Genomic DNA, 27,500 nt, shown 5'->3' with positions numbered 1-27,500 from the left:
GAGACAGTAGTTACTACGCTTGATGCTATAGACAGAGACAGAGACAGTAGTTACTACGCTTGATGCTATAGACAGAAACAGAGACAGTAGTTACTACGCTTGATGCTATAGACAGAGACAGAGGCAGCAGTTACTACGCTTGATGCTATAGACAGAGACAGAGACAGCAGTTACTACGCTTGATGCTATAGACAGAGACAGTAGTTACTACGCTTGATGCTATAGACAGAGACAGTAGTTACTACGCTTGATGCTATAGACAGAGACAGAGACAGGAGTTACTACGCTTGATGCTATAGACAGAGACAGTAGTTACTACGCTTGATGCTATAGACAGAGACAGAGACAGTAGTTACTACGCTTGATGCTATAGACAGAGACAGAGACAGCAGTTACTACGCTTGATGCTATAGACAGAGACAGAGACAGTAGTTACTACGCTTGATGCTATAGACAGAGACAGTAGTTACTACGCTTGATGCTATAGACAGAGACAGAGACAGTAGTTACTACGCTTGATGCTATAGACAGAGACAGAGACAGCAGTTACTACGCTTGATGCTATAGACAGAGACAGGAGTTACTACGCTTGATGCTATAGACAGAGACAGTAGTTACTACGCTTGATGCTATAGACAGAGACAGTAGTTACTACGCTTGATGCTATAGACAGAGACAGTAGTTACTACGCTTGATGCTATAGACAGAAACAGAGACAGTAGTTACTACGCTTGATGCTATAGACAGAGACAGTAGTTACTACGCTTGATGCTATAGACAGAGACAGGAGTTACTACGCTTGATGCTATAGACAGAGACAGAGACAGTAGTTACTACGCTTGATGCTATAGACAGAGACAGCAGTTACTACGCTTGATGCTATAGACAGAGACAGTAGTTACTACGCTTGATGCTATAGACAGAGACAGTAGTTACTACGCTTGATGCTATAGACAGAAACAGAGACAGTAGTTACTACGCTTGATGCTATAGACAGAGACAGTAGTTACTAAGCTTGATGCTATAGACAGAGACAGAGACAGGAGTTACTACGCTTGATGCTATAGACAGAGACAGTAGTTACTACGCTTGATGCTATAGACAGAGACAGGGACAGTAGTTACTACGCTTGATGCTATAGACAGAGACAGAGACAGCAGTTACTACGCTTGATGCTATAGACAGAGACAGAGACAGTAGTTACTACGCTTGATGCTATAGACAGAGACAGTAGTTACTACGCTTGATGCTATAGACAGAGACAGAGACAGTAGTTACTACGCTTGATGCTATAGACAGAGACAGAGACAGCAGTTACTACGCTTGATGCTATAGACAGAGACAGGAGTTACTACGCTTGATGCTATAGACAGAGACAGTAGTTACTACGCTTGATGCTATAGACAGAGACAGTAGTTACTACGCTTGATGCTATAGACAGAGACAGTAGTTACTACGCTTGATGCTATAGACAGAAACAGAGACAGTAGTTACTACGCTTGATGCTATAGACAGAGACAGTAGTTACTACGCTTGATGCTATAGACAGAGACAGGAGTTACTACGCTTGATGCTATAGACAGAGACAGAGACAGTAGTTACTACGCTTGATGCTATAGACAGAGACAGCAGTTACTACGCTTGATGCTATAGACAGAGACAGTAGTTACTACGCTTGATGCTATAGACAGAGACAGTAGTTACTACGCTTGATGCTATAGACAGAAACAGAGACAGTAGTTACTACGCTTGATGCTATAGACAGAGACAGTAGTTACTAAGCTTGATGCTATAGACAGAGACAGAGACAGGAGTTACTACGCTTGATGCTATAGACAGAGACAGTAGTTACTACGCTTGATGCTATAGACAGAGACAGGGACAGCAGTTACTACGCTTGATGCTATAGACAGAGACAGAGACAGTAGTTACTACGCTTGATGCTATAGACAGAGACAGAGACAGCAGTTACTACGCTTGATGCTATAGACAGAGACAGAGACAGTAGTTACTACGCTTGATGCTATAGACAGAGACAGTAGTTACTACGCTTGATGCTATAGACAGAGACAGAGACAGTAGTTACTACGCTTGATGCTATAGACAGAGACAGAGACAGCAGTTACTACGCTTGATGCTATAGACAGAGACAGAGACAGTAGTTACTACGCTTGATGCTATAGACAGAGACAGAGACAGTAGTTACTACGCTTGATGCTATAGACAGAGACAGTAGTTACTACGCTTGATGCTATAGACAGAGACAGAGACAGTAGTTACTACGCTTGATGCTATAGACAGAGACAGGAGTTACTACGCTTGATGCTATAGACAGAGACAGAGACAGTAGTTACTACGCTTGATGCTATAGACAGAGACAGAGACAGTAGTTACTACGCTTGATGCTATAGACAGAGACAGAGACAGTAGTTACTACGCTTGATGCTATAGACAGAGACAGTAGTTACTACGCTTGATGCTATAGACAGAGACAGTAGTTACTACGCTTGATGCTATAGACAGAGACAGAGACAGCAGTTACTACGCTTGATGCTATAGACAGAGACAGAGACAGTAGTTACTACGCTTGATGCTATAGACAGAGACAGAGACAGTAGTTACTACGCTTGATGCTATAGACAGAGACAGAGACAGTAGTTACTACGCTTGATGCTATAGACAGAGACAGAGACAGTAGTTACTACGCTTGATGCTATAGACAGAGACAGTAGTTACTACGCTTGATGCTATAGACAGAGACAGAGACAGTAGTTACTACGCTTGATGCTATAGACAGAGACAGAGACAGTAGTTACTACGCTTGATGCTATAGACAGAGACAGTAGTTACTACGCTTGATGCTATAGACAGAGACAGAGACAGTAGTTACTACGCTTGATGCTATAGACAGAGACAGCAGTTACTACGCTTGATGCTATAGACAGAGACAGAGACAGCAGTTACTACGCTTGATGCTATAGACAGAGACAGTAGTTACTACGCTTGATGCTATAGACAGAGACAGTAGTTACTACGCTTGATGCTATAGACAGAGACAGAGACAGCAGTTACTACGCTTGATGCTATAGACAGAGACAGAGACAGTAGTTACTACGCTTGATGCTATAGACAGAGACAGAGACAGTAGTTACTACGCTTGATGCTATAGACAGAGACAGTAGTTACTACGCTTGATGCTATAGACAGAGACAGTAGTTACTACGCTTGATGCTATAGACAGAGACAGAGACAGTAGTTACTACGCTTGATGCTATAGACAGAGACAGAGACAGTAGTTACTACGCTTGATGCTATAGACAGAGACAGCAGTTACTACGCTTGATGCTATAGACAGAGACAGAGACAGCAGTTACTACGCTTGATGCTATAGACAGAGACAGTAGTTACTACGCTTGATGCTATAGACAGAGACAGAGACAGTAGTTCCTACGCTTGATGCTATAGACAGAGACAGAGACAGCAGTTACTACGCTTGATGCTATAGACAGAGACAGAGACAGTAGTTACTACGCTTGATGCTATAGACAGAGACAGAGACAGTAGTTACTACGCTTGATGCTATAGACAGAGACAGTAGTTACTACGCTTGATGCTATAGACAGAGACAGAGACAGTAGTTACTACGCTTGATGCTATAGACAGAGACAGGAGTTACTACGCTTGATGCTATAGACAGAGACAGAGACAGTAGTTACTACGCTTGATGCTATAGACAGAGACAGAGACAGTAGTTACTACGCTTGATGCTATAGACAGAGACAGAGACAGTAGTTACTACGCTTGATGCTATAGACAGAGACAGTAGTTACTACGCTTGATGCTATAGACAGAGACAGTAGTTACTACGCTTGATGCTATAGACAGAGACAGAGACAGCAGTTACTACGCTTGATGCTATAGACAGAGACAGAGACAGTAGTTACTACGCTTGATGCTATAGACAGAGACAGAGACAGTAGTTACTACGCTTGATGCTATAGACAGAGACAGAGACAGTAGTTACTACGCTTGATGCTATAGACAGAGACAGTAGTTACTACGCTTGATGCTATAGACAGAGACAGTAGTTACTACGCTTGATGCTATAGACAGAGACAGAGACAGTAGTTACTACGCTTGATGCTATAGACAGAGACAGAGACAGTAGTTACTACGCTTGATGCTATAGACAGAGACAGTAGTTACTACGCTTGATGCTATAGACAGAGACAGAGACAGTAGTTACTACGCTTGATGCTATAGACAGAGACAGCAGTTACTACGCTTGATGCTATAGACAGAGACAGAGACAGCAGTTACTACGCTTGATGCTATAGACAGAGACAGTAGTTACTACGCTTGATGCTATAGACAGAGACAGTAGTTACTACGCTTGATGCTATAGACAGAGACAGAGACAGCAGTTACTACGCTTGATGCTATAGACAGAGACAGAGACAGTAGTTACTACGCTTGATGCTATAGACAGAGACAGAGACAGTAGTTACTACGCTTGATGCTATAGACAGAGACAGTAGTTACTACGCTTGATGCTATAGACAGAGACAGTAGTTACTACGCTTGATGCTATAGACAGAGACAGAGACAGTAGTTACTACGCTTGATGCTATAGACAGAGACAGAGACAGTAGTTACTACGCTTGATGCTATAGACAGAGACAGCAGTTACTACGCTTGATGCTATAGACAGAGACAGAGACAGCAGTTACTACGCTTGATGCTATAGACAGAGACAGAGACAGGAGTTACTACGCTTGATGCTATAGACAGAGACAGAGACAGTAGTTACTACGCTTGATGCTATAGACAGAGACAGAGACAGTAGTTACTACGCTTGATGCTATAGACAGAGACAGAGACAGGAGTTACTACGCTTGATGCTATAGACAGAGACAGAGACAGCAGTTACTACGCTTGATGCTATAGACAGAGACAGAGACAGCAGTTACTACGCTTGATGCTATAGACAGAGACAGAGACAGCAGTTACTACGCTTGATGCTATAGACAGAGACAGCAGTTACTACGCTTGATGCTATAGACAGAGACAGAGACAGCAGTTACTACGCTTGATGCTATAGACAGAGACAGAGACAGTAGTTACTACGCTTGATGCTATAGACAGAGACAGCAGTTACTACCCTTGATGCTATAGACAGAGACAGTAGTTACTACGCTTGATGCTATAGACAGAGACAGAGACAGCAGTTACTACGCTTGATGCTATAGACAGAGACAGAGACAGTAGTTACTACGCTTGATGCTATAGACAGAGACAGTAGTTACTACGCTTGATGCTATAGACAGAGACAGGAGTTACTACGCTTGATGCTATAGACAGAGACAGAGACAGCAGTTACTACGCTTGATGCTATAGACAGAGACAGAGACAGTAGTTACTACGCTTGATGCTATAGACAGAGACAGAGACAGTAGTTACTACGCTTGATGCTATAGACAGAGACAGAGACAGTAGTTACTACGCTTGATGCTATAGACAGAGACAGTAGTTACTACGCTTGATGCTATAGACAGAGACAGCAGTTACTACGCTTGATGCTATAGACAGAGACAGAGACAGTAGTAACTACGCTTGATGCTATAGACAGAGACAGGAGTTACTACGCTTGATGCTATAGACAGAGACAGAGACAGCAGTTACTACGCTTGATGCTATAGACAGAGACAGAGACAGCAGTTACTACGCTTGATGCTATAGACAGAGACAGAGACAGTAGTTACTACGCTTGATGCTATAGACAGAGACAGTAGTTACTACGCTTGATGCTATAGACAGAGACAGAGACAGTAGTTACTACGCTTGATGCTATAGACAGAGACAGTAGTTACTACGCTTGATGCTATAGACAGAGACAGTAGTTACTACGCTTGATGCTATAGACAGAGACAGAGACAGTAGTTACTACGCTTGATGCTATAGACAGAGACAGAGACAGTAGTTACTACGCTTGATGCTATAGACAGAGACAGTAGTTACTACGCTTGATGCTATAGACAGAGACAGTAGTTACTACGCTTGATGCTATAGACAGAGACAGAGACAGCAGTTACTACGCTTGATGCTATAGACAGAGACAGAGACAGTAGTTACTACGCTTGATGCTATAGACAGAGACAGTAGTTACTACGCTTGATGCTATAGACAGAGACAGAGACAGTAGTTACTACGCTTGATGCTATAGACAGAGACAGAGACAGTAGTTACTACGCTTGATGCTATAGACAGAGACAGCAGTTACTACGCTTGATGCTATAGACAGAGACAGAGACAGTAGTTACTACGCTTGATGCTATAGACAGAGACAGCAGTTACTACGCTTGATGCTATAGACAGAGACAGAGACAGTAGTTACTACGCTTGATGCTATAGACAGAGACAGAGACAGTAGTTACTACGCTTGATGCTATAGACAGAGACAGTAGTTACTACGCTTGATGCTATAGACAGAGACAGAGACAGTAGTTACTACGCTTGATGCTATAGACAGAGACAGGAGTTACTACGCTTGATGCTATAGACAGAGACAGAGACAGTAGTTACTACGCTTGATGCTATAGACAGAGACAGAGACAGTAGTTACTACGCTTGATGCTATAGACAGAGACAGAGACAGTAGTTACTACGCTTGATGCTATAGACAGAGACAGTAGTTACTACGCTTGATGCTATAGACAGAGACAGTAGTTACTACGCTTGATGCTATAGACAGAGACAGAGACAGCAGTTACTACGCTTGATGCTATAGACAGAGACAGAGACAGTAGTTACTACGCTTGATGCTATAGACAGAGACAGAGACAGTAGTTACTACGCTTGATGCTATAGACAGAGACAGAGACAGTAGTTACTACGCTTGATGCTATAGACAGAGACAGTAGTTACTACGCTTGATGCTATAGACAGAGACAGTAGTTACTACGCTTGATGCTATAGACAGAGACAGAGACAGTAGTTACTACGCTTGATGCTATAGACAGAGACAGAGACAGTAGTTACTACGCTTGATGCTATAGACAGAGACAGTAGTTACTACGCTTGATGCTATAGACAGAGACAGAGACAGTAGTTACTACGCTTGATGCTATAGACAGAGACAGCAGTTACTACGCTTGATGCTATAGACAGAGACAGAGACAGCAGTTACTACGCTTGATGCTATAGACAGAGACAGTAGTTACTACGCTTGATGCTATAGACAGAGACAGTAGTTACTACGCTTGATGCTATAGACAGAGACAGAGACAGCAGTTACTACGCTTGATGCTATAGACAGAGACAGAGACAGTAGTTACTACGCTTGATGCTATAGACAGAGACAGAGACAGTAGTTACTACGCTTGATGCTATAGACAGAGACAGTAGTTACTACGCTTGATGCTATAGACAGAGACAGTAGTTACTACGCTTGATGCTATAGACAGAGACAGAGACAGTAGTTACTACGCTTGATGCTATAGACAGAGACAGAGACAGTAGTTACTACGCTTGATGCTATAGACAGAGACAGCAGTTACTACGCTTGATGCTATAGACAGAGACAGAGACAGCAGTTACTACGCTTGATGCTATAGACAGAGACAGTAGTTACTACGCTTGATGCTATAGACAGAGACAGAGACAGTAGTTACTACGCTTGATGCTATAGACAGAGACAGAGACAGTAGTTACTACGCTTGATGCTATAGACAGAGACAGTAGTTACTACGCTTGATGCTATAGACAGAGACAGAGACAGGAGTTACTACGCTTGATGCTATAGACAGAGACAGAGACAGCAGTTACTACGCTTGATGCTATAGACAGAGACAGAGACAGGAGTTACTACGCTTGATGCTATAGACAGAGACAGAGACAGTAGTTACTACGCTTGATGCTATAGACAGAGACAGAGACAGTAGTTACTACGCTTGATGCTATAGACAGAGACAGAGACAGGAGTTACTACGCTTGATGCTATAGACAGAGACAGAGACAGCAGTTACTACGCTTGATGCTATAGACAGAGACAGAGACAGCAGTTACTACGCTTGATGCTATAGACAGAGACAGAGACAGCAGTTACTACGCTTGATGCTATAGACAGAGACAGCAGTTACTACGCTTGATGCTATAGACAGAGACAGAGACAGCAGTTACTACGCTTGATGCTATAGACAGAGACAGAGACAGTAGTTACTACGCTTGATGCTATAGACAGAGACAGCAGTTACTACCCTTGATGCTATAGACAGAGACAGTAGTTACTACGCTTGATGCTATAGACAGAGACAGAGACAGCAGTTACTACGCTTGATGCTATAGACAGAGACAGAGACAGTAGTTACTACGCTTGATGCTATAGACAGAGACAGTAGTTACTACGCTTGATGCTATAGACAGAGACAGGAGTTACTACGCTTGATGCTATAGACAGAGACAGAGACAGCAGTTACTACGCTTGATGCTATAGACAGAGACAGAGACAGTAGTTACTACGCTTGATGCTATAGACAGAGACAGAGACAGTAGTTACTACGCTTGATGCTATAGACAGAGACAGAGACAGTAGTTACTACGCTTGATGCTATAGACAGAGACAGTAGTTACTACGCTTGATGCTATAGACAGAGACAGCAGTTACTACGCTTGATGCTATAGACAGAGACAGAGACAGTAGTAACTACGCTTGATGCTATAGACAGAGACAGGAGTTACTACGCTTGATGCTATAGACAGAGACAGAGACAGCAGTTACTACGCTTGATGCTATAGACAGAGACAGAGACAGCAGTTACTACGCTTGATGCTATAGACAGAGACAGAGACAGTAGTTACTACGCTTGATGCTATAGACAGAGACAGTAGTTACTACGCTTGATGCTATAGACAGAGACAGAGACAGTAGTTACTACGCTTGATGCTATAGACAGAGACAGTAGTTACTACGCTTGATGCTATAGACAGAGACAGTAGTTACTACGCTTGATGCTATAGACAGAGACAGAGACAGTAGTTACTACGCTTGATGCTATAGACAGAGACAGAGACAGTAGTTACTACGCTTGATGCTATAGACAGAGACAGTAGTTACTACGCTTGATGCTATAGACAGAGACAGTAGTTACTACGCTTGATGCTATAGACAGAGACAGAGACAGCAGTTACTACGCTTGATGCTATAGACAGAGACAGAGACAGTAGTTACTACGCTTGATGCTATAGACAGAGACAGTAGTTACTACGCTTGATGCTATAGACAGAGACAGAGACAGTAGTTACTACGCTTGATGCTATAGACAGAGACAGAGACAGTAGTTACTACGCTTGATGCTATAGACAGAGACAGCAGTTACTACGCTTGATGCTATAGACAGAGACAGAGACAGTAGTTACTACGCTTGATGCTATAGACAGAGACAGCAGTTACTACGCTTGATGCTATAGACAGAGACAGAGACAGTAGTTACTACGCTTGATGCTATAGACAGAGACAGAGACAGTAGTTACTACGCTTGATGCTATAGACAGAGACAGTAGTTACTACGCTTGATGCTATAGACAGAGACAGAGACAGTAGTTACTACGCTTGATGCTATAGACAGAGACAGGAGTTACTACGCTTGATGCTATAGACAGAGACAGAGACAGTAGTTACTACGCTTGATGCTATAGACAGAGACAGAGACAGTAGTTACTACGCTTGATGCTATAGACAGAGACAGAGACAGTAGTTACTACGCTTGATGCTATAGACAGAGACAGTAGTTACTACGCTTGATGCTATAGACAGAGACAGTAGTTACTACGCTTGATGCTATAGACAGAGACAGAGACAGCAGTTACTACGCTTGATGCTATAGACAGAGACAGAGACAGTAGTTACTACGCTTGATGCTATAGACAGAGACAGAGACAGCAGTTACTACGCTTGATGCTATAGACAGAGACAGAGACAGTAGTTACTACGCTTGATGCTATAGACAGAGACAGTAGTTACTACGCTTGATGCTATAGACAGAGACAGAGACAGTAGTTACTACGCTTGATGCTATAGACAGAGACAGAGACAGCAGTTACTACGCTTGATGCTATAGACAGAGACAGAGACAGTAGTTACTACGCTTGATGCTATAGACAGAGACAGAGACAGTAGTTACTACGCTTGATGCTATAGACAGAGACAGTAGTTACTACGCTTGATGCTATAGACAGAGACAGAGACAGTAGTTACTACGCTTGATGCTATAGACAGAGACAGGAGTTACTACGCTTGATGCTATAGACAGAGACAGAGACAGTAGTTACTACGCTTGATGCTATAGACAGAGACAGAGACAGTAGTTACTACGCTTGATGCTATAGACAGAGACAGAGACAGTAGTTACTACGCTTGATGCTATAGACAGAGACAGTAGTTACTACGCTTGATGCTATAGACAGAGACAGTAGTTACTACGCTTGATGCTATAGACAGAGACAGAGACAGCAGTTACTACGCTTGATGCTATAGACAGAGACAGAGACAGTAGTTACTACGCTTGATGCTATAGACAGAGACAGAGACAGTAGTTACTACGCTTGATGCTATAGACAGAGACAGAGACAGTAGTTACTACGCTTGATGCTATAGACAGAGACAGAGACAGTAGTTACTACGCTTGATGCTATAGACAGAGACAGTAGTTACTACGCTTGATGCTATAGACAGAGACAGAGACAGTAGTTACTACGCTTGATGCTATAGACAGAGACAGAGACAGTAGTTACTACGCTTGATGCTATAGACAGAGACAGTAGTTACTACGCTTGATGCTATAGACAGAGACAGAGACAGTAGTTACTACGCTTGATGCTATAGACAGAGACAGCAGTTACTACGCTTGATGCTATAGACAGAGACAGAGACAGCAGTTACTACGCTTGATGCTATAGACAGAGACAGTAGTTACTACGCTTGATGCTATAGACAGAGACAGTAGTTACTACGCTTGATGCTATAGACAGAGACAGAGACAGCAGTTACTACGCTTGATGCTATAGACAGAGACAGAGACAGTAGTTACTACGCTTGATGCTATAGACAGAGACAGAGACAGTAGTTACTACGCTTGATGCTATAGACAGAGACAGTAGTTACTACGCTTGATGCTATAGACAGAGACAGTAGTTACTACGCTTGATGCTATAGACAGAGACAGAGACAGTAGTTACTACGCTTGATGCTATAGACAGAGACAGAGACAGTAGTTACTACGCTTGATGCTATAGACAGAGACAGCAGTTACTACGCTTGATGCTATAGACAGAGACAGAGACAGCAGTTACTACGCTTGATGCTATAGACAGAGACAGTAGTTACTACGCTTGATGCTATAGACAGAGACAGAGACAGTAGTTACTACGCTTGATGCTATAGACAGAGACAGAGACAGCAGTTACTACGCTTGATGCTATAGACAGAGACAGAGACAGTAGTTACTACGCTTGATGCTATAGACAGAGACAGTAGTTACTACGCTTGATGCTATAGACAGAGACAGAGACAGTAGTTACTACGCTTGATGCTATAGACAGAGACAGGAGTTACTACGCTTGATGCTATAGACAGAGACAGAGACAGTAGTTACTACGCTTGATGCTATAGACAGAGACAGAGACAGTAGTTACTACGCTTGATGCTATAGACAGAGACAGAGACAGTAGTTACTACGCTTGATGCTATAGACAGAGACAGTAGTTACTACGCTTGATGCTATAGACAGAGACAGTAGTTACTACGCTTGATGCTATAGACAGAGACAGTAGTTACTACGCTTGATGCTATAGACAGAGACAGAGACAGCAGTTACTACGCTTGATGCTATAGACAGAGACAGAGACAGTAGTTACTACGCTTGATGCTATAGACAGAGACAGAGACAGTAGTTACTACGCTTGATGCTATAGACAGAGACAGAGACAGTAGTTACTACGCTTGATGCTATAGACAGAGACAGTAGTTACTACGCTTGATGCTATAGACAGAGACAGTAGTTACTACGCTTGATGCTATAGACAGAGACAGAGACAGTAGTTACTACGCTTGATGCTATAGACAGAGACAGAGACAGTAGTTACTACGCTTGATGCTATAGACAGAGACAGTAGTTACTACGCTTGATGCTATAGACAGAGACAGAGACAGTAGTTACTACGCTTGATGCTATAGACAGAGACAGCAGTTACTACGCTTGATGCTATAGACAGAGACAGAGACAGCAGTTACTACGCTTGATGCTATAGACAGAGACAGTAGTTACTACGCTTGATGCTATAGACAGAGACAGTAGTTACTACGCTTGATGCTATAGACAGAGACAGAGACAGCAGTTACTACGCTTGATGCTATAGACAGAGACAGAGACAGTAGTTACTACGCTTGATGCTATAGACAGAGACAGAGACAGTAGTTACTACGCTTGATGCTATAGACAGAGACAGTAGTTACTACGCTTGATGCTATAGACAGAGACAGTAGTTACTACGCTTGATGCTATAGACAGAGACAGAGACAGTAGTTACTACGCTTGATGCTATAGACAGAGACAGAGACAGTAGTTACTACGCTTGATGCTATAGACAGAGACAGCAGTTACTACGCTTGATGCTATAGACAGAGACAGAGACAGCAGTTACTACGCTTGATGCTATAGACAGAGACAGAGACAGGAGTTACTACGCTTGATGCTATAGACAGAGACAGAGACAGTAGTTACTACGCTTGATGCTATAGACAGAGACAGAGACAGTAGTTACTACGCTTGATGCTATAGACAGAGACAGAGACAGGAGTTACTACGCTTGATGCTATAGACAGAGACAGAGACAGCAGTTACTACGCTTGATGCTATAGACAGAGACAGAGACAGCAGTTACTACGCTTGATGCTATAGACAGAGACAGAGACAGCAGTTACTACGCTTGATGCTATAGACAGAGACAGCAGTTACTACGCTTGATGCTATAGACAGAGACAGAGACAGCAGTTACTACGCTTGATGCTATAGACAGAGACAGAGACAGTAGTTACTACGCTTGATGCTATAGACAGAGACAGCAGTTACTACCCTTGATGCTATAGACAGAGACAGTAGTTACTACGCTTGATGCTATAGACAGAGACAGAGACAGCAGTTACTACGCTTGATGCTATAGACAGAGACAGAGACAGTAGTTACTACGCTTGATGCTATAGACAGAGACAGTAGTTACTACGCTTGATGCTATAGACAGAGACAGGAGTTACTACGCTTGATGCTATAGACAGAGACAGAGACAGCAGTTACTACGCTTGATGCTATAGACAGAGACAGAGACAGTAGTTACTACGCTTGATGCTATAGACAGAGACAGAGACAGTAGTTACTACGCTTGATGCTATAGACAGAGACAGAGACAGTAGTTACTACGCTTGATGCTATAGACAGAGACAGTAGTTACTACGCTTGATGCTATAGACAGAGACAGCAGTTACTACGCTTGATGCTATAGACAGAGACAGAGACAGTAGTAACTACGCTTGATGCTATAGACAGAGACAGGAGTTACTACGCTTGATGCTATAGACAGAGACAGAGACAGCAGTTACTACGCTTGATGCTATAGACAGAGACAGAGACAGCAGTTACTACGCTTGATGCTATAGACAGAGACAGAGACAGTAGTTACTACGCTTGATGCTATAGACAGAGACAGTAGTTACTACGCTTGATGCTATAGACAGAGACAGAGACAGTAGTTACTACGCTTGATGCTATAGACAGAGACAGTAGTTACTACGCTTGATGCTATAGACAGAGACAGTAGTTACTACGCTTGATGCTATAGACAGAGACAGAGACAGTAGTTACTACGCTTGATGCTATAGACAGAGACAGAGACAGTAGTTACTACGCTTGATGCTATAGACAGAGACAGTAGTTACTACGCTTGATGCTATAGACAGAGACAGTAGTTACTACGCTTGATGCTATAGACAGAGACAGAGACAGCAGTTACTACGCTTGATGCTATAGACAGAGACAGAGACAGTAGTTACTACGCTTGATGCTATAGACAGAGACAGTAGTTACTACGCTTGATGCTATAGACAGAGACAGAGACAGTAGTTACTACGCTTGATGCTATAGACAGAGACAGAGACAGTAGTTACTACGCTTGATGCTATAGACAGAGACAGCAGTTACTACGCTTGATGCTATAGACAGAGACAGAGACAGTAGTTACTACGCTTGATGCTATAGACAGAGACAGCAGTTACTACGCTTGATGCTATAGACAGAGACAGAGACAGTAGTTACTACGCTTGATGCTATAGACAGAGACAGAGACAGTAGTTACTACGCTTGATGCTATAGACAGAGACAGTAGTTACTACGCTTGATGCTATAGACAGAGACAGAGACAGTAGTTACTACGCTTGATGCTATAGACAGAGACAGGAGTTACTACGCTTGATGCTATAGACAGAGACAGAGACAGTAGTTACTACGCTTGATGCTATAGACAGAGACAGAGACAGTAGTTACTACGCTTGATGCTATAGACAGAGACAGAGACAGTAGTTACTACGCTTGATGCTATAGACAGAGACAGTAGTTACTACGCTTGATGCTATAGACAGAGACAGTAGTTACTACGCTTGATGCTATAGACAGAGACAGAGACAGCAGTTACTACGCTTGATGCTATAGACAGAGACAGAGACAGTAGTTACTACGCTTGATGCTATAGACAGAGACAGAGACAGTAGTTACTACGCTTGATGCTATAGACAGAGACAGAGACAGTAGTTACTACGCTTGATGCTATAGACAGAGACAGTAGTTACTACGCTTGATGCTATAGACAGAGACAGTAGTTACTACGCTTGATGCTATAGACAGAGACAGAGACAGTAGTTACTACGCTTGATGCTATAGACAGAGACAGAGACAGTAGTTACTACGCTTGATGCTATAGACAGAGACAGTAGTTACTACGCTTGATGCTATAGACAGAGACAGAGACAGTAGTTACTACGCTTGATGCTATAGACAGAGACAGCAGTTACTACGCTTGATGCTATAGACAGAGACAGAGACAGCAGTTACTACGCTTGATGCTATAGACAGAGACAGTAGTTACTACGCTTGATGCTATAGACAGAGACAGTAGTTACTACGCTTGATGCTATAGACAGAGACAGAGACAGCAGTTACTACGCTTGATGCTATAGACAGAGACAGAGACAGTAGTTACTACGCTTGATGCTATAGACAGAGACAGAGACAGTAGTTACTACGCTTGATGCTATAGACAGAGACAGTAGTTACTACGCTTGATGCTATAGACAGAGACAGTAGTTACTACGCTTGATGCTATAGACAGAGACAGAGACAGTAGTTACTACGCTTGATGCTATAGACAGAGACAGAGACAGTAGTTACTACGCTTGATGCTATAGACAGAGACAGCAGTTACTACGCTTGATGCTATAGACAGAGACAGAGACAGCAGTTACTACGCTTGATGCTATAGACAGAGACAGTAGTTACTACGCTTGATGCTATAGACAGAGACAGAGACAGTAGTTCCTACGCTTGATGCTATAGACAGAGACAGAGACAGTAGTTACTACGCTTGATGCTATAGACAGAGACAGTAGTTACTACGCTTGATGCTATAGACAGAGACAGAGACAGGAGTTACTACGCTTGATGCTATAGACAGAGACAGAGACAGCAGTTACTACGCTTGATGCTATAGACAGAGACAGAGACAGGAGTTACTACGCTTGATGCTATAGACAGAGACAGAGACAGTAGTTACTACGCTTGATGCTATAGACAGAGACAGAGACAGTAGTTACTACGCTTGATGCTATAGACAGAGACAGAGACAGGAGTTACTACGCTTGATGCTATAGACAGAGACAGAGACAGCAGTTACTACGCTTGATGCTATAGACAGAGACAGAGACAGCAGTTACTACGCTTGATGCTATAGACAGAGACAGAGACAGCAGTTACTACGCTTGATGCTATAGACAGAGACAGCAGTTACTACGCTTGATGCTATAGACAGAGACAGAGACAGCAGTTACTACGCTTGATGCTATAGACAGAGACAGAGACAGTAGTTACTACGCTTGATGCTATAGACAGAGACAGCAGTTACTACCCTTGATGCTATAGACAGAGACAGTAGTTACTACGCTTGATGCTATAGACAGAGACAGAGACAGCAGTTACTACGCTTGATGCTATAGACAGAGACAGAGACAGTAGTTACTACGCTTGATGCTATAGACAGAGACAGTAGTTACTACGCTTGATGCTATAGACAGAGACAGGAGTTACTACGCTTGATGCTATAGACAGAGACAGAGACAGCAGTTACTACGCTTGATGCTATAGACAGAGACAGAGACAGTAGTTACTACGCTTGATGCTATAGACAGAGACAGAGACAGTAGTTACTACGCTTGATGCTATAGACAGAGACAGAGACAGTAGTTACTACGCTTGATGCTATAGACAGAGACAGTAGTTACTACGCTTGATGCTATAGACAGAGACAGCAGTTACTACGCTTGATGCTATAGACAGAGACAGAGACAGTAGTAACTACGCTTGATGCTATAGACAGAGACAGGAGTTACTACGCTTGATGCTATAGACAGAGACAGAGACAGCAGTTACTACGCTTGATGCTATAGACAGAGACAGAGACAGCAGTTACTACGCTTGATGCTATAGACAGAGACAGAGACAGTAGTTACTACGCTTGATGCTATAGACAGAGACAGTAGTTACTACGCTTGATGCTATAGACAGAGACAGAGACAGTAGTTACTACGCTTGATGCTATAGACAGAGACAGTAGTTACTACGCTTGATGCTATAGACAGAGACAGTAGTTACTACGCTTGATGCTATAGACAGAGACAGAGACAGTAGTTACTACGCTTGATGCTATAGACAGAGACAGAGACAGTAGTTACTACGCTTGATGCTATAGACAGAGACAGTAGTTACTACGCTTGATGCTATAGACAGAGACAGTAGTTACTACGCTTGATGCTATAGACAGAGACAGAGACAGCAGTTACTACGCTTGATGCTATAGACAGAGACAGAGACAGTAGTTACTACGCTTGATGCTATAGACAGAGACAGTAGTTACTACGCTTGATGCTATAGACAGAGACAGAGACAGTAGTTACTACGCTTGATGCTATAGACAGAGACAGAGACAGTAGTTACTACGCTTGATGCTATAGACAGAGACAGCAGTTACTACGCTTGATGCTATAGACAGAGACAGAGACAGTAGTTACTACGCTTGATGCTATAGACAGAGACAGCAGTTACTACGCTTGATGCTATAGACAGAGACAGAGACAGTAGTTACTACGCTTGATGCTATAGACAGAGACAGAGACAGTAGTTACTACGCTTGATGCTATAGACAGAGACAGTAGTTACTACGCTTGATGCTATAGACAGAGACAGTAGTTACTACGCTTGATGCTATAGACAGAGACAGAGACAGTAGTTACTACGCTTGATGCTATAGACAGAGACAGAGACAGTAGTTACTACGCTTGATGCTATAGACAGAGACAGAGACAGTAGTTACTACGCTTGATGCTATAGACAGAGACAGTAGTTACTACGCTTGATGCTATAGACAGAGACAGTAGTTACTACGCTTGATGCTATAGACAGAGACAGAGACAGCAGTTACTACGCTTGATGCTATAGACAGAGACAGAGACAGTAGTTACTACGCTTGATGCTATAGACAGAGACAGAGACAGTAGTTACTACGCTTGATGCTATAGACAGAGACAGAGACAGTAGTTACTACGCTTGATGCTATAGACAGAGACAGTAGTTACTACGCTTGATGCTATAGACAGAGACAGTAGTTACTACGCTTGATGCTATAGACAGAGACAGAGACAGTAGTTACTACGCTTGATGCTATAGACAGAGACAGAGACAGTAGTTACTACGCTTGATGCTATAGACAGAGACAGTAGTTACTACGCTTGATGCTATAGACAGAGACAGAGACAGTAGTTACTACGCTTGATGCTATAGACAGAGACAGCAGTTACTACGCTTGATGCTATAGACAGAGACAGAGACAGCAGTTACTACGCTTGATGCTATAGACAGAGACAGTAGTTACTACGCTTGATGCTATAGACAGAGACAGTAGTTACTACGCTTGATGCTATAGACAGAGACAGAGACAGCAGTTACTACGCTTGATGCTATAGACAGAGACAGAGACAGTAGTTACTACGCTTGATGCTATAGACAGAGACAGAGACAGTAGTTACTACGCTTGATGCTATAGACAGAGACAGTAGTTACTACGCTTGATGCTATAGACAGAGACAGTAGTTACTACGCTTGATGCTATAGACAGAGACAGAGACAGTAGTTACTACGCTTGATGCTATAGACAGAGACAGAGACAGTAGTTACTACGCTTGATGCTATAGACAGAGACAGCAGTTACTACGCTTGATGCTATAGACAGAGACAGAGACAGCAGTTACTACGCTTGATGCTATAGACAGAGACAGTAGTTACTACGCTTGATGCTATAGACAGAGACAGAGACAGTAGTTCCTACGCTTGATGCTATAGACAGAGACAGAGACAGTAGTTACTACGCTTGATGCTATAGACAGAGACAGTAGTTACTACGCTTGATGCTATAGACAGAGACAGAGACAGGAGTTACTACGCTTGATGCTATAGACAGAGACAGAGACAGCAGTTACTACGCTTGATGCTATAGACAGAGACAGAGACAGGAGTTACTACGCTTGATGCTATAGACAGAGACAGAGACAGTAGTTACTACGCTTGATGCTATAGACAGAGACAGAGACAGTAGTTACTACGCTTGATGCTATAGACAGAGACAGAGACAGGAGTTACTACGCTTGATGCTATAGACAGAGACAGAGACAGCAGTTACTACGCTTGATGCTATAGACAGAGACAGAGACAGCAGTTACTACGCTTGATGCTATAGACAGAGACAGAGACAGCAGTTACTACGCTTGATGCTATAGACAGAGACAGCAGTTACTACGCTTGATGCTATAGACAGAGACAGAGACAGCAGTTACTACGCTTGATGCTATAGACAGAGACAGAGACAGTAGTTACTACGCTTGATGCTATAGACAGAGACAGCAGTTACTACCCTTGATGCTATAGACAGAGACAGTAGTTACTACGCTTGATGCTATAGACAGAGACAGAGACAGCAGTTACTACGCTTGATGCTATAGACAGAGACAGAGACAGTAGTTACTACGCTTGATGCTATAGACAGAGACAGTAGTTACTACGCTTGATGCTATAGACAGAGACAGGAGTTACTACGCTTGATGCTATAGACAGAGACAGAGACAGCAGTTACTACGCTTGATGCTATAGACAGAGACAGAGACAGTAGTTACTACGCTTGATGCTATAGACAGAGACAGAGACAGTAGTTACTACGCTTGATGCTATAGACAGAGACAGAGACAGTAGTTACTACGCTTGATGCTATAGACAGAGACAGTAGTTACTACGCTTGATGCTATAGACAGAGACAGCAGTTACTACGCTTGATGCTATAGACAGAGACAGAGACAGTAGTAACTACGCTTGATGCTATAGACAGAGACAGGAGTTACTACGCTTGATGCTATAGACAGAGACAGAGACAGCAGTTACTACGCTTGATGCTATAGACAGAGACAGAGACAGCAGTTACTACGCTTGATGCTATAGACAGAGACAGAGACAGTAGTTACTACGCTTGATGCTATAGACAGAGACAGTAGTTACTACGCTTGATGCTATAGACAGAGACAGAGACAGTAGTTACTACGCTTGATGCTATAGACAGAGACAGTAGTTACTACGCTTGATGCTATAGACAGAGACAGTAGTTACTACGCTTGATGCTATAGACAGAGACAGAGACAGTAGTTACTACGCTTGATGCTATAGACAGAGACAGAGACAGTAGTTACTACGCTTGATGCTATAGACAGAGACAGTAGTTACTACGCTTGATGCTATAGACAGAGACAGTAGTTACTACGCTTGATGCTATAGACAGAGACAGAGACAGCAGTTACTACGCTTGATGCTATAGACAGAGACAGAGACAGTAGTTACTACGCTTGATGCTATAGACAGAGACAGTAGTTACTACGCTTGATGCTATAGACAGAGACAGAGACAGTAGTTACTACGCTTGATGCTATAGACAGAGACAGAGACAGTAGTTACTACGCTTGATGCTATAGACAGAGACAGCAGTTACTACGCTTGATGCTATAGACAGAGACAGAGACAGTAGTTACTACGCTTGATGCTATAGACAGAGACAGCAGTTACTACGCTTGATGCTATAGACAGAGACAGAGACAGTAGTTACTACGCTTGATGCTATAGACAGAAACAGAGACAGTAGTTACTACGCTTGATGCTATAGACAGAAACAGAGACAGTAGTTACTACGCTTGATGCTATAGACAGAGACAGAGACAGCAGTTACTACGCTTGATGCTATAGACAGAGACAGTAGTTACTAGTCTGAATCTGACCCACAGGACTCTGTGTGTGTGTGTGTGTGTGAGACGTGCGTGCATGTGTCCTTAGTTTGACCCCAAGACCCCCCAGATATCTGACCTCTCGTGAACTTTGCCCTTCTCGTCTCCCAGGGTTACGGTGACGGTGCGGACCTTTTCGAGGTCGAAGGCCATGTCGTACTGGTGGAAGTCAGAGGTCACCCAGCCAACCCACACACTGCTGGGCTCCTGACCTGGGAAGATCCTCACTGAGTAGTAGTACTGGGGAGAGACCATGCACATATAGGGTTATGAAGGGTTATAAAGGGTTATATAGGGTTATGAAGGGTTATATCCGGTTATAAAGAGTTATATTAAGTTATAATGGGTTATGTAGGGTTATATCAGGTTATATTAACATATAAAGGGTTATATAGGGTTATAACGGGTTATATAGGGTTATACCCGGGTTATATATTGTTATAAAGGGTTATATAGGGTTAAATAGTGTTATAAAGGTTATAAAGGGTTAAATAGGGTTATAAACAGTTATAAAGAGTTATAAAGGGTTAAATATGGTTATAAACGGTTATTAAGAGTTATAAAGGTTTATAAAGAGTTACAAAGAGTTATAAAGGGTTATATAAGGTTCAATAGGGTTATAAATAGATAAATATGGTTATAAAGTGTTATATAGGGTTATAAAGGGCCATAAAGGGTTAAATAGGGTTATATGGGGGTTATAAAGGTTTATAAAGGGTTATAAAAGGTTAATACCAACACAAATATACAACCAGTAGTAGTTGGACTGGAGAGGATGAGGACACTTGTTTTTCATGTAATACATATGTAGTACATTGGAATTGGCCAATACACCGTAACGACATGCTACTTTTGACTGACTATTACACAATGCACCCAACACATGGCTGTCTATCAACGGTCTGTGTTATAAGCACGGGAAGACATCATTCAGGTGATGTGTAAATACTGTATCTAGTGTCAAACAGAGACAATCCAACAGGAAGACATCATTCAGGTGATGTGTAAATACTGTATCTAGTGTCAAACAGAGACAATCCAACAGGTTCTCACAGTGGAGGTCTGCATGAAGAAGTCCAGGTCATCTCTGTCAGCTAACACCTCCTCTGATAGACGGGCTGAAGAGGTACTGCTGCTCAACTCTGGCTTGGTCCTCTTCAACAAGAATCTAAACACACAGAGAGAGAGAGACATAACTACAACTCTGAGAGAGACAGAGAGACATAACTACAACTCTGAGAGAGACAGAGAGAGAGACAGAGAGAGAGAGAGACAGAGAGAGAGAGAGAGACAGAGAGAGAGACAGAGAGAGAGACAGAGACAGAGAGAGAGACAGAGAGAGAGACAGAGAGAGAGACAGAGAGAGAGACAGAGAGACATAACTGCAACTGAGAGAGACAGACAGAGACAGAGAGAGAGAGAGAGACAGAGAGAGAGACAGAGAGAGAGAGAGAGACAGAGAGAGAGACAGAGAGAGAGACAGAGAGTGTCACGATCGTGTGGAGGATTGATGGACCAAAACGCAGCTTTAGGAAAATAAGCCATCTTCTTTTATTTTAAAAGATGACGAAAAATAAACACGAAACACTTAATACAAACTATACAAAACAACAAACGATCGTGAAGCTAATAAACGTCGTGCACACACACACAGGCTACAAACGTTCTGACATAGACAATTACTCGCAACCAATGAGAGCCTATGGCTACCCTAAATAAGGCTCCCAATCAGAGACAACCGAAATCAGCTGTCTCTAATTGGGAACTCATTCAGGTAACCATAGACTCTCCTAGACAACTAAACATACATAGACAACGCTAGACATCTACACTCAACACAAACCCATATACTACACCCCATAACCCCTTTACCATATAAACACCCAAAACTAACAAAACATAAACATTCCCCATGTCACACCCTGACCTAACTAAAATAATCAAGAAAACAAAGAATACTAAGGCCAGGGCGTGACATAACCCCCCCCTTGAGGCGCGAACTCCGGGCGCACCATACACAGTCTAGGGGAGGGTCTGGGTGGGCTTCCCTCCACGGTGGCGGCTCCGGCTCTGGTCGTGGTCCCCACTTCACCACAGTCCCTAACCACCTCCTTAGCTTCTTCAAAATGACCCCTCTCCACATTAACCCCATTGCATTAAGGGGCAGTTCTGGACTAAGGGGCAGCTCCGGACTAAGGGGCAGTACCAGGGTAAGGGGCAGTACCAGGGTAAGGGGCAGTACCAGGGTAAGGGGCAGTACCAGGGTCAGGGGCAGTACCAGGGTCAGGGGCAGTACCAGGGTAAGGGGCAGTACCAGGGTAAGGGGCAGCACCAGGGTAAGGGGCAGCACCAGGATAAGGGGCAGCACCAGGATAAGGGGCAGCTCCGGACTGAAGAATGGCAGCTCCGGACTGAGGGACTGCAGCTCCGGACTGAGGGACTGCAGCTCCGGACTGAGGGATGGCCCATGGCTGGCTGACGGATCTGGCTGCTCATGGCTAGCTGACGGATCTGGCTGCTCATGGCTAGCTGACGGATCTGGCTGCTCATGGCTAGCTGACGGATCTGGCTGCTCATGGCTAGCTGACGGATCTGGCTGCTCATGGCTAGCTGACGGATCTGGCTGCTCATGTCTGGTTGGCGGCTCTGACAGATCCTGTCTGGTTGGCGGCTCTGGCAGATCCTGTCTGGTTGGCGGCTCTGGCAGATCCTGTCTGGTTGGCGGCTCTGGCAGATCCTGTCTGACGGACGGCTCTAGCGGCTCCTGTCTGGCTGGCGGCTCTAGCGGCTCCTGTCTGGCGGACGGCTCAGTAGGCTCATGGCAGACGGGCGGCTTTGCAGGCTCATGGCAGACGTGCGGCTTTGCAGGCTCATGGCAGACGGATGGCTCAGATGGCGCTGGGGAGACGGATGGCTCAGATGGCGCTGGGGAGACGGATGGCTCAGATGGCGCTGGGGAGACGGATGGCTCAGATGGCGCTGGGGAGACGGGCAGTTCAGTCATCGCTGTGCAGACGGCAGACTCCTGCCGGCTGAGGCGCACTGTAGGCCTGGTGCGTGGTGCCGGGACTGGTGGCACCGGGCTGGGGACACGCATCTCAGGGCTAGTGCGGGGAGAAGGAACAGGGCATACTGGACCCTGGGAGCGCACATTAGGCCTAGTGCGTGGTGCCGGAACTGGTGGTACCGGGCTGGGGACACGCATCTCAGGGCTAGTGCGGGGAGCAGGAACAGGGCATACTGGACCCTGGGGACGCACATTAGGCCTAGTGCGTGGGGCCGGAACTGGTGGTACCGGACTGGGGACACGCATCTCAGGGCTAATGCGGGGAGCAGCAACAGGACGCACAGGACTCTGGGTACACACAGGAGGCTTGGTGCGTAATTTAGGCACTGGTGGTAAAGGGCTGGAGACACGCACCATAAGGCTAGTGCGTGGAGGAGGCACTGGTTGTACTGGACTGGGGACCGTCACAGGAGAGTTAGTACATAGGGCTAATATAGGAGGTGCAGGACTAGGGAGGCGTACAGGAGGCCTGGTTCGTGGGACTGTCCTTTCCAGACGGTTAGCACGCACATCAGGACGAGCATGTAGAGCTGACTCAGGTAACCTCACATCCCGCACACGCTCTGTCGGGTGGATCTTGTGCCTCACGCACCAACACAGCAGCTCCCTCATTTCACTCTCTTCCAACCTCCCCAATAAATCCTTAACAGTCTCTGCATCATTCCCATTGCTCCCCTCCAATCTCAGCCCGACTGGCTCAGGTTCCCTCTTAGAGGAAGCACGGGAAGCACGGGAAGTTGACGCAGTTCTCCCATCAGGACTCGCCACATTCCTCATGAGCCCCTCCCCAAGAAATTTTTGGGTATTACTCACGGGTCTCCAGCCTTGCTTCCTTGCTGCCTCCTCATATCGCCTCCTCTCGGCTTTCGCTGCCTCCAGCTCTTCACGAGGGAGGCGATATTCTCCAGGTTGAGCCCAAGGTCCCTTTCCTTCCAATTCGTCCTCCCATCTCCAGAAATCCTGTGTAGGTAGGTCCTGTTGCCGCCTTCCATGCCGCTTGGTCCTATGGTGAGTAATTCTGTCACGATCGTGTGGAGGATTGATGGACCAAAACGCAGCTTTAGGAAAATAAGCCATCTTCTTTTATTTTAAAAGATGACGAAAAATAAACACGAAACACTTAATACAAACTATACAAAACAACAAACGATCGTGAAGCTAATAAACGTCGTGCACACACACACAGGCTACAAACGTTCTGACATAGACAATTACTCGCAACCAATGAGAGCCTATGGCTACCCTAAATAAGGCTCCCAATCAGAGACAACCGAAATCAGCTGTCTCTAATTGGGAACTCATTCAGGTAACCATAGACTCTCCTAGACAACTAAACATACATAGACAACGCTAGACATCTACACTCAACACAAACCCATATACTACACCCCATAACCCCTTTACCATATAAACACCCAAAACTAACAAAACATAAACATTCCCCATGTCACACCCTGACCTAACTAAAATAATCAAGAAAACAAAGAATACTAAGGCCAGGGCGTGACATAACCCCCCCCTTGAGGCGCGAACTCCGGGCGCACCATACACAGTCTAGGGGAGGGTCTGGGTGGGCTTCCCTCCACGGTGGCGGCTCCGGCTCTGGTCGTGGTCCCCACTTCACCACAGTCCCTAACCACCTCCTTAGCTTCTTCAAAATGACCCCTCTCCACATTAACCCCATTGCATTAAGGGGCAGTTCTGGACTAAGGGGCAGCTCCGGACTAAGGGGCAGTACCAGGGTAAGGGGCAGTACCAGGGTAAGGGGCAGTACCAGGGTCAGGGGCAGTACCAGGGTCAGGGGCAGTACCAGGGTAAGGGGCAGTACCAGGGTAAGGGGCAGCACCAGGGTAAGGGGCAGCACCAGGATAAGGGGCAGCACCAGGATAAGGGGCAGCTCCGGACTGAAGAATGGCAGCTCCGGACTGAGGGACTGCAGCTCCGGACTGAGGGACTGCAGCTCCGGACTGAGGGATGGCCCATGGCTGGCTGACGGATCTGGCTGCTCATGGCTAGCTGACGGATCTGGCTGCTCATGGCTAGCTGACGGATCTGGCTGCTCATGGCTAGCTGACGGATCTGGCTGCTCATGGCTAGCTGACGGATCTGGCTGCTCATGGCTAGCTGACGGATCTGGCTGCTCATGTCTGGTTGGCGGCTCTGACAGATCCTGTCTGGTTGGCGGCTCTGGCAGATCCTGTCTGGTTGGCGGCTCTGGCAGATCCTGTCTGGTTGGCGGCTCTGGCAGATCCTGTCTGACGGACGGCTCTAGCGGCTCCTGTCTGGCTGGCGGCTCTAGCGGCTCCTGTCTGGCGGACGGCTCAGTAGGCTCATGGCAGACGGGCGGCTTTGCAGGCTCATGGCAGACGTGCGGCTTTGCAGGCTCATGGCAGACGGATGGCTCAGATGGCGCTGGGGAGACGGATGGCTCAGATGGCGCTGGGGAGACGGATGGCTCAGATGGCGCTGGGGAGACGGATGGCTCAGATGGCGCTGGGGAGACGGGCAGTTCAGTCATCGCTGTGCAGACGGCAGACTCCTGCCGGCTGAGGCGCACTGTAGGCCTGGTGCGTGGTGCCGGGACTGGTGGCACCGGGCTGGGGACACGCATCTCAGGGCTAGTGCGGGGAGAAGGAACAGGGCATACTGGACCCTGGGAGCGCACATTAGGCCTAGTGCGTGGTGCCGGAACTGGTGGTACCGGGCTGGGGACACGCATCTCAGGGCTAGTGCGGGGAGCAGGAACAGGGCATACTGGACCCTGGGGACGCACATTAGGCCTAGTGCGTGGGGCCGGAACTGGTGGTACCGGACTGGGGACACGCATCTCAGGGCTAATGCGGGGAGCAGCAACAGGACGCACAGGACTCTGGGTACACACAGGAGGCTTGGTGCGTAATTTAGGCACTGGTGGTAAAGGGCTGGAGACACGCACCATAAGGCTAGTGCGTGGAGGAGGCACTGGTTGTACTGGACTGGGGACCGTCACAGGAGAGTTAGTACATAGGGCTAATATAGGAGGTGCAGGACTAGGGAGGCGTACAGGAGGCCTGGTTCGTGGGACTGTCCTTTCCAGACGGTTAGCACGCACATCAGGACGAGCATGTAGAGCTGACTCAGGTAACCTCACATCCCGCACACGCTCTGTCGGGTGGATCTTGTGCCTCACGCACCAACACAGCAGCTCCCTCATTTCACTCTCTTCCAACCTCCCCAATAAATCCTTAACAGTCTCTGCATCATTCCCATTGCTCCCCTCCAATCTCAGCCCGACTGGCTCAGGTTCCCTCTTAGAGGAAGCACGGGAAGCACGGGAAGTTGACGCAGTTCTCCCATCAGGACTCGCCACATTCCTCATGAGCCCCTCCCCAAGAAATTTTTGGGTATTACTCACGGGTCTCCAGCCTTGCTTCCTTGCTGCCTCCTCATATCGCCTCCTCTCGGCTTTCGCTGCCTCCAGCTCTTCACGAGGGAGGCGATATTCTCCAGGTTGAGCCCAAGGTCCCTTTCCTTCCAATTCGTCCTCCCATCTCCAGAAATCCTGTGTAGGTAGGTCCTGTTGCCGCCTTCCATGCCGCTTGGTCCTATGGTGAGTAATTCTGTCACGATCGTGTGGAGGATTGATGGACCAAAACGCAGCTTTAGGAAAATAAGCCATCTTCTTTTATTTTAAAAGATGACGAAAAATAAACACGAAACACTTAATACAAACTATACAAAACAACAAACGATCGTGAAGCTAATAAACGT

General features: G+C 45.3%; 1 protein-coding gene across 1 annotated transcript in view; it reads right to left on the bottom strand.

The window, feature by feature from the left end:
- LOC129847082 (ryanodine receptor 2-like) overlaps nucleotides 1-21,892 on the bottom strand; it is a 44,479-nt gene extending 22,587 nt beyond the window's left edge. Inside the window, exons 1-2 of the mRNA XM_055914871.1 lie at nucleotides 21,737-21,892; nucleotides 20,763-20,923 (exon numbers count right to left, since the gene is read on the bottom strand). Of these exons, the coding sequence (XP_055770846.1) occupies nucleotides 20,763-20,923; nucleotides 21,737-21,877 (302 nt within the window). The 5' untranslated portion in view covers nucleotides 21,878-21,892. The remainder of the gene's footprint in view (nucleotides 1-20,762; nucleotides 20,924-21,736) is intronic.
- Nucleotides 21,893-27,500: the final 5,608 nt, after the last annotated feature.

Source organism: Salvelinus fontinalis, unplaced genomic scaffold (assembly GCF_029448725.1).
Source record: "Salvelinus fontinalis isolate EN_2023a unplaced genomic scaffold, ASM2944872v1 scaffold_0697, whole genome shotgun sequence".
Classification (NCBI taxonomy): domain Eukaryota; kingdom Metazoa; phylum Chordata; class Actinopteri; order Salmoniformes; family Salmonidae; genus Salvelinus; species Salvelinus fontinalis.
Note: the sequence above shows the minus strand (reverse complement) of the source record. Positions and strands in the feature narration are given on the sequence as shown.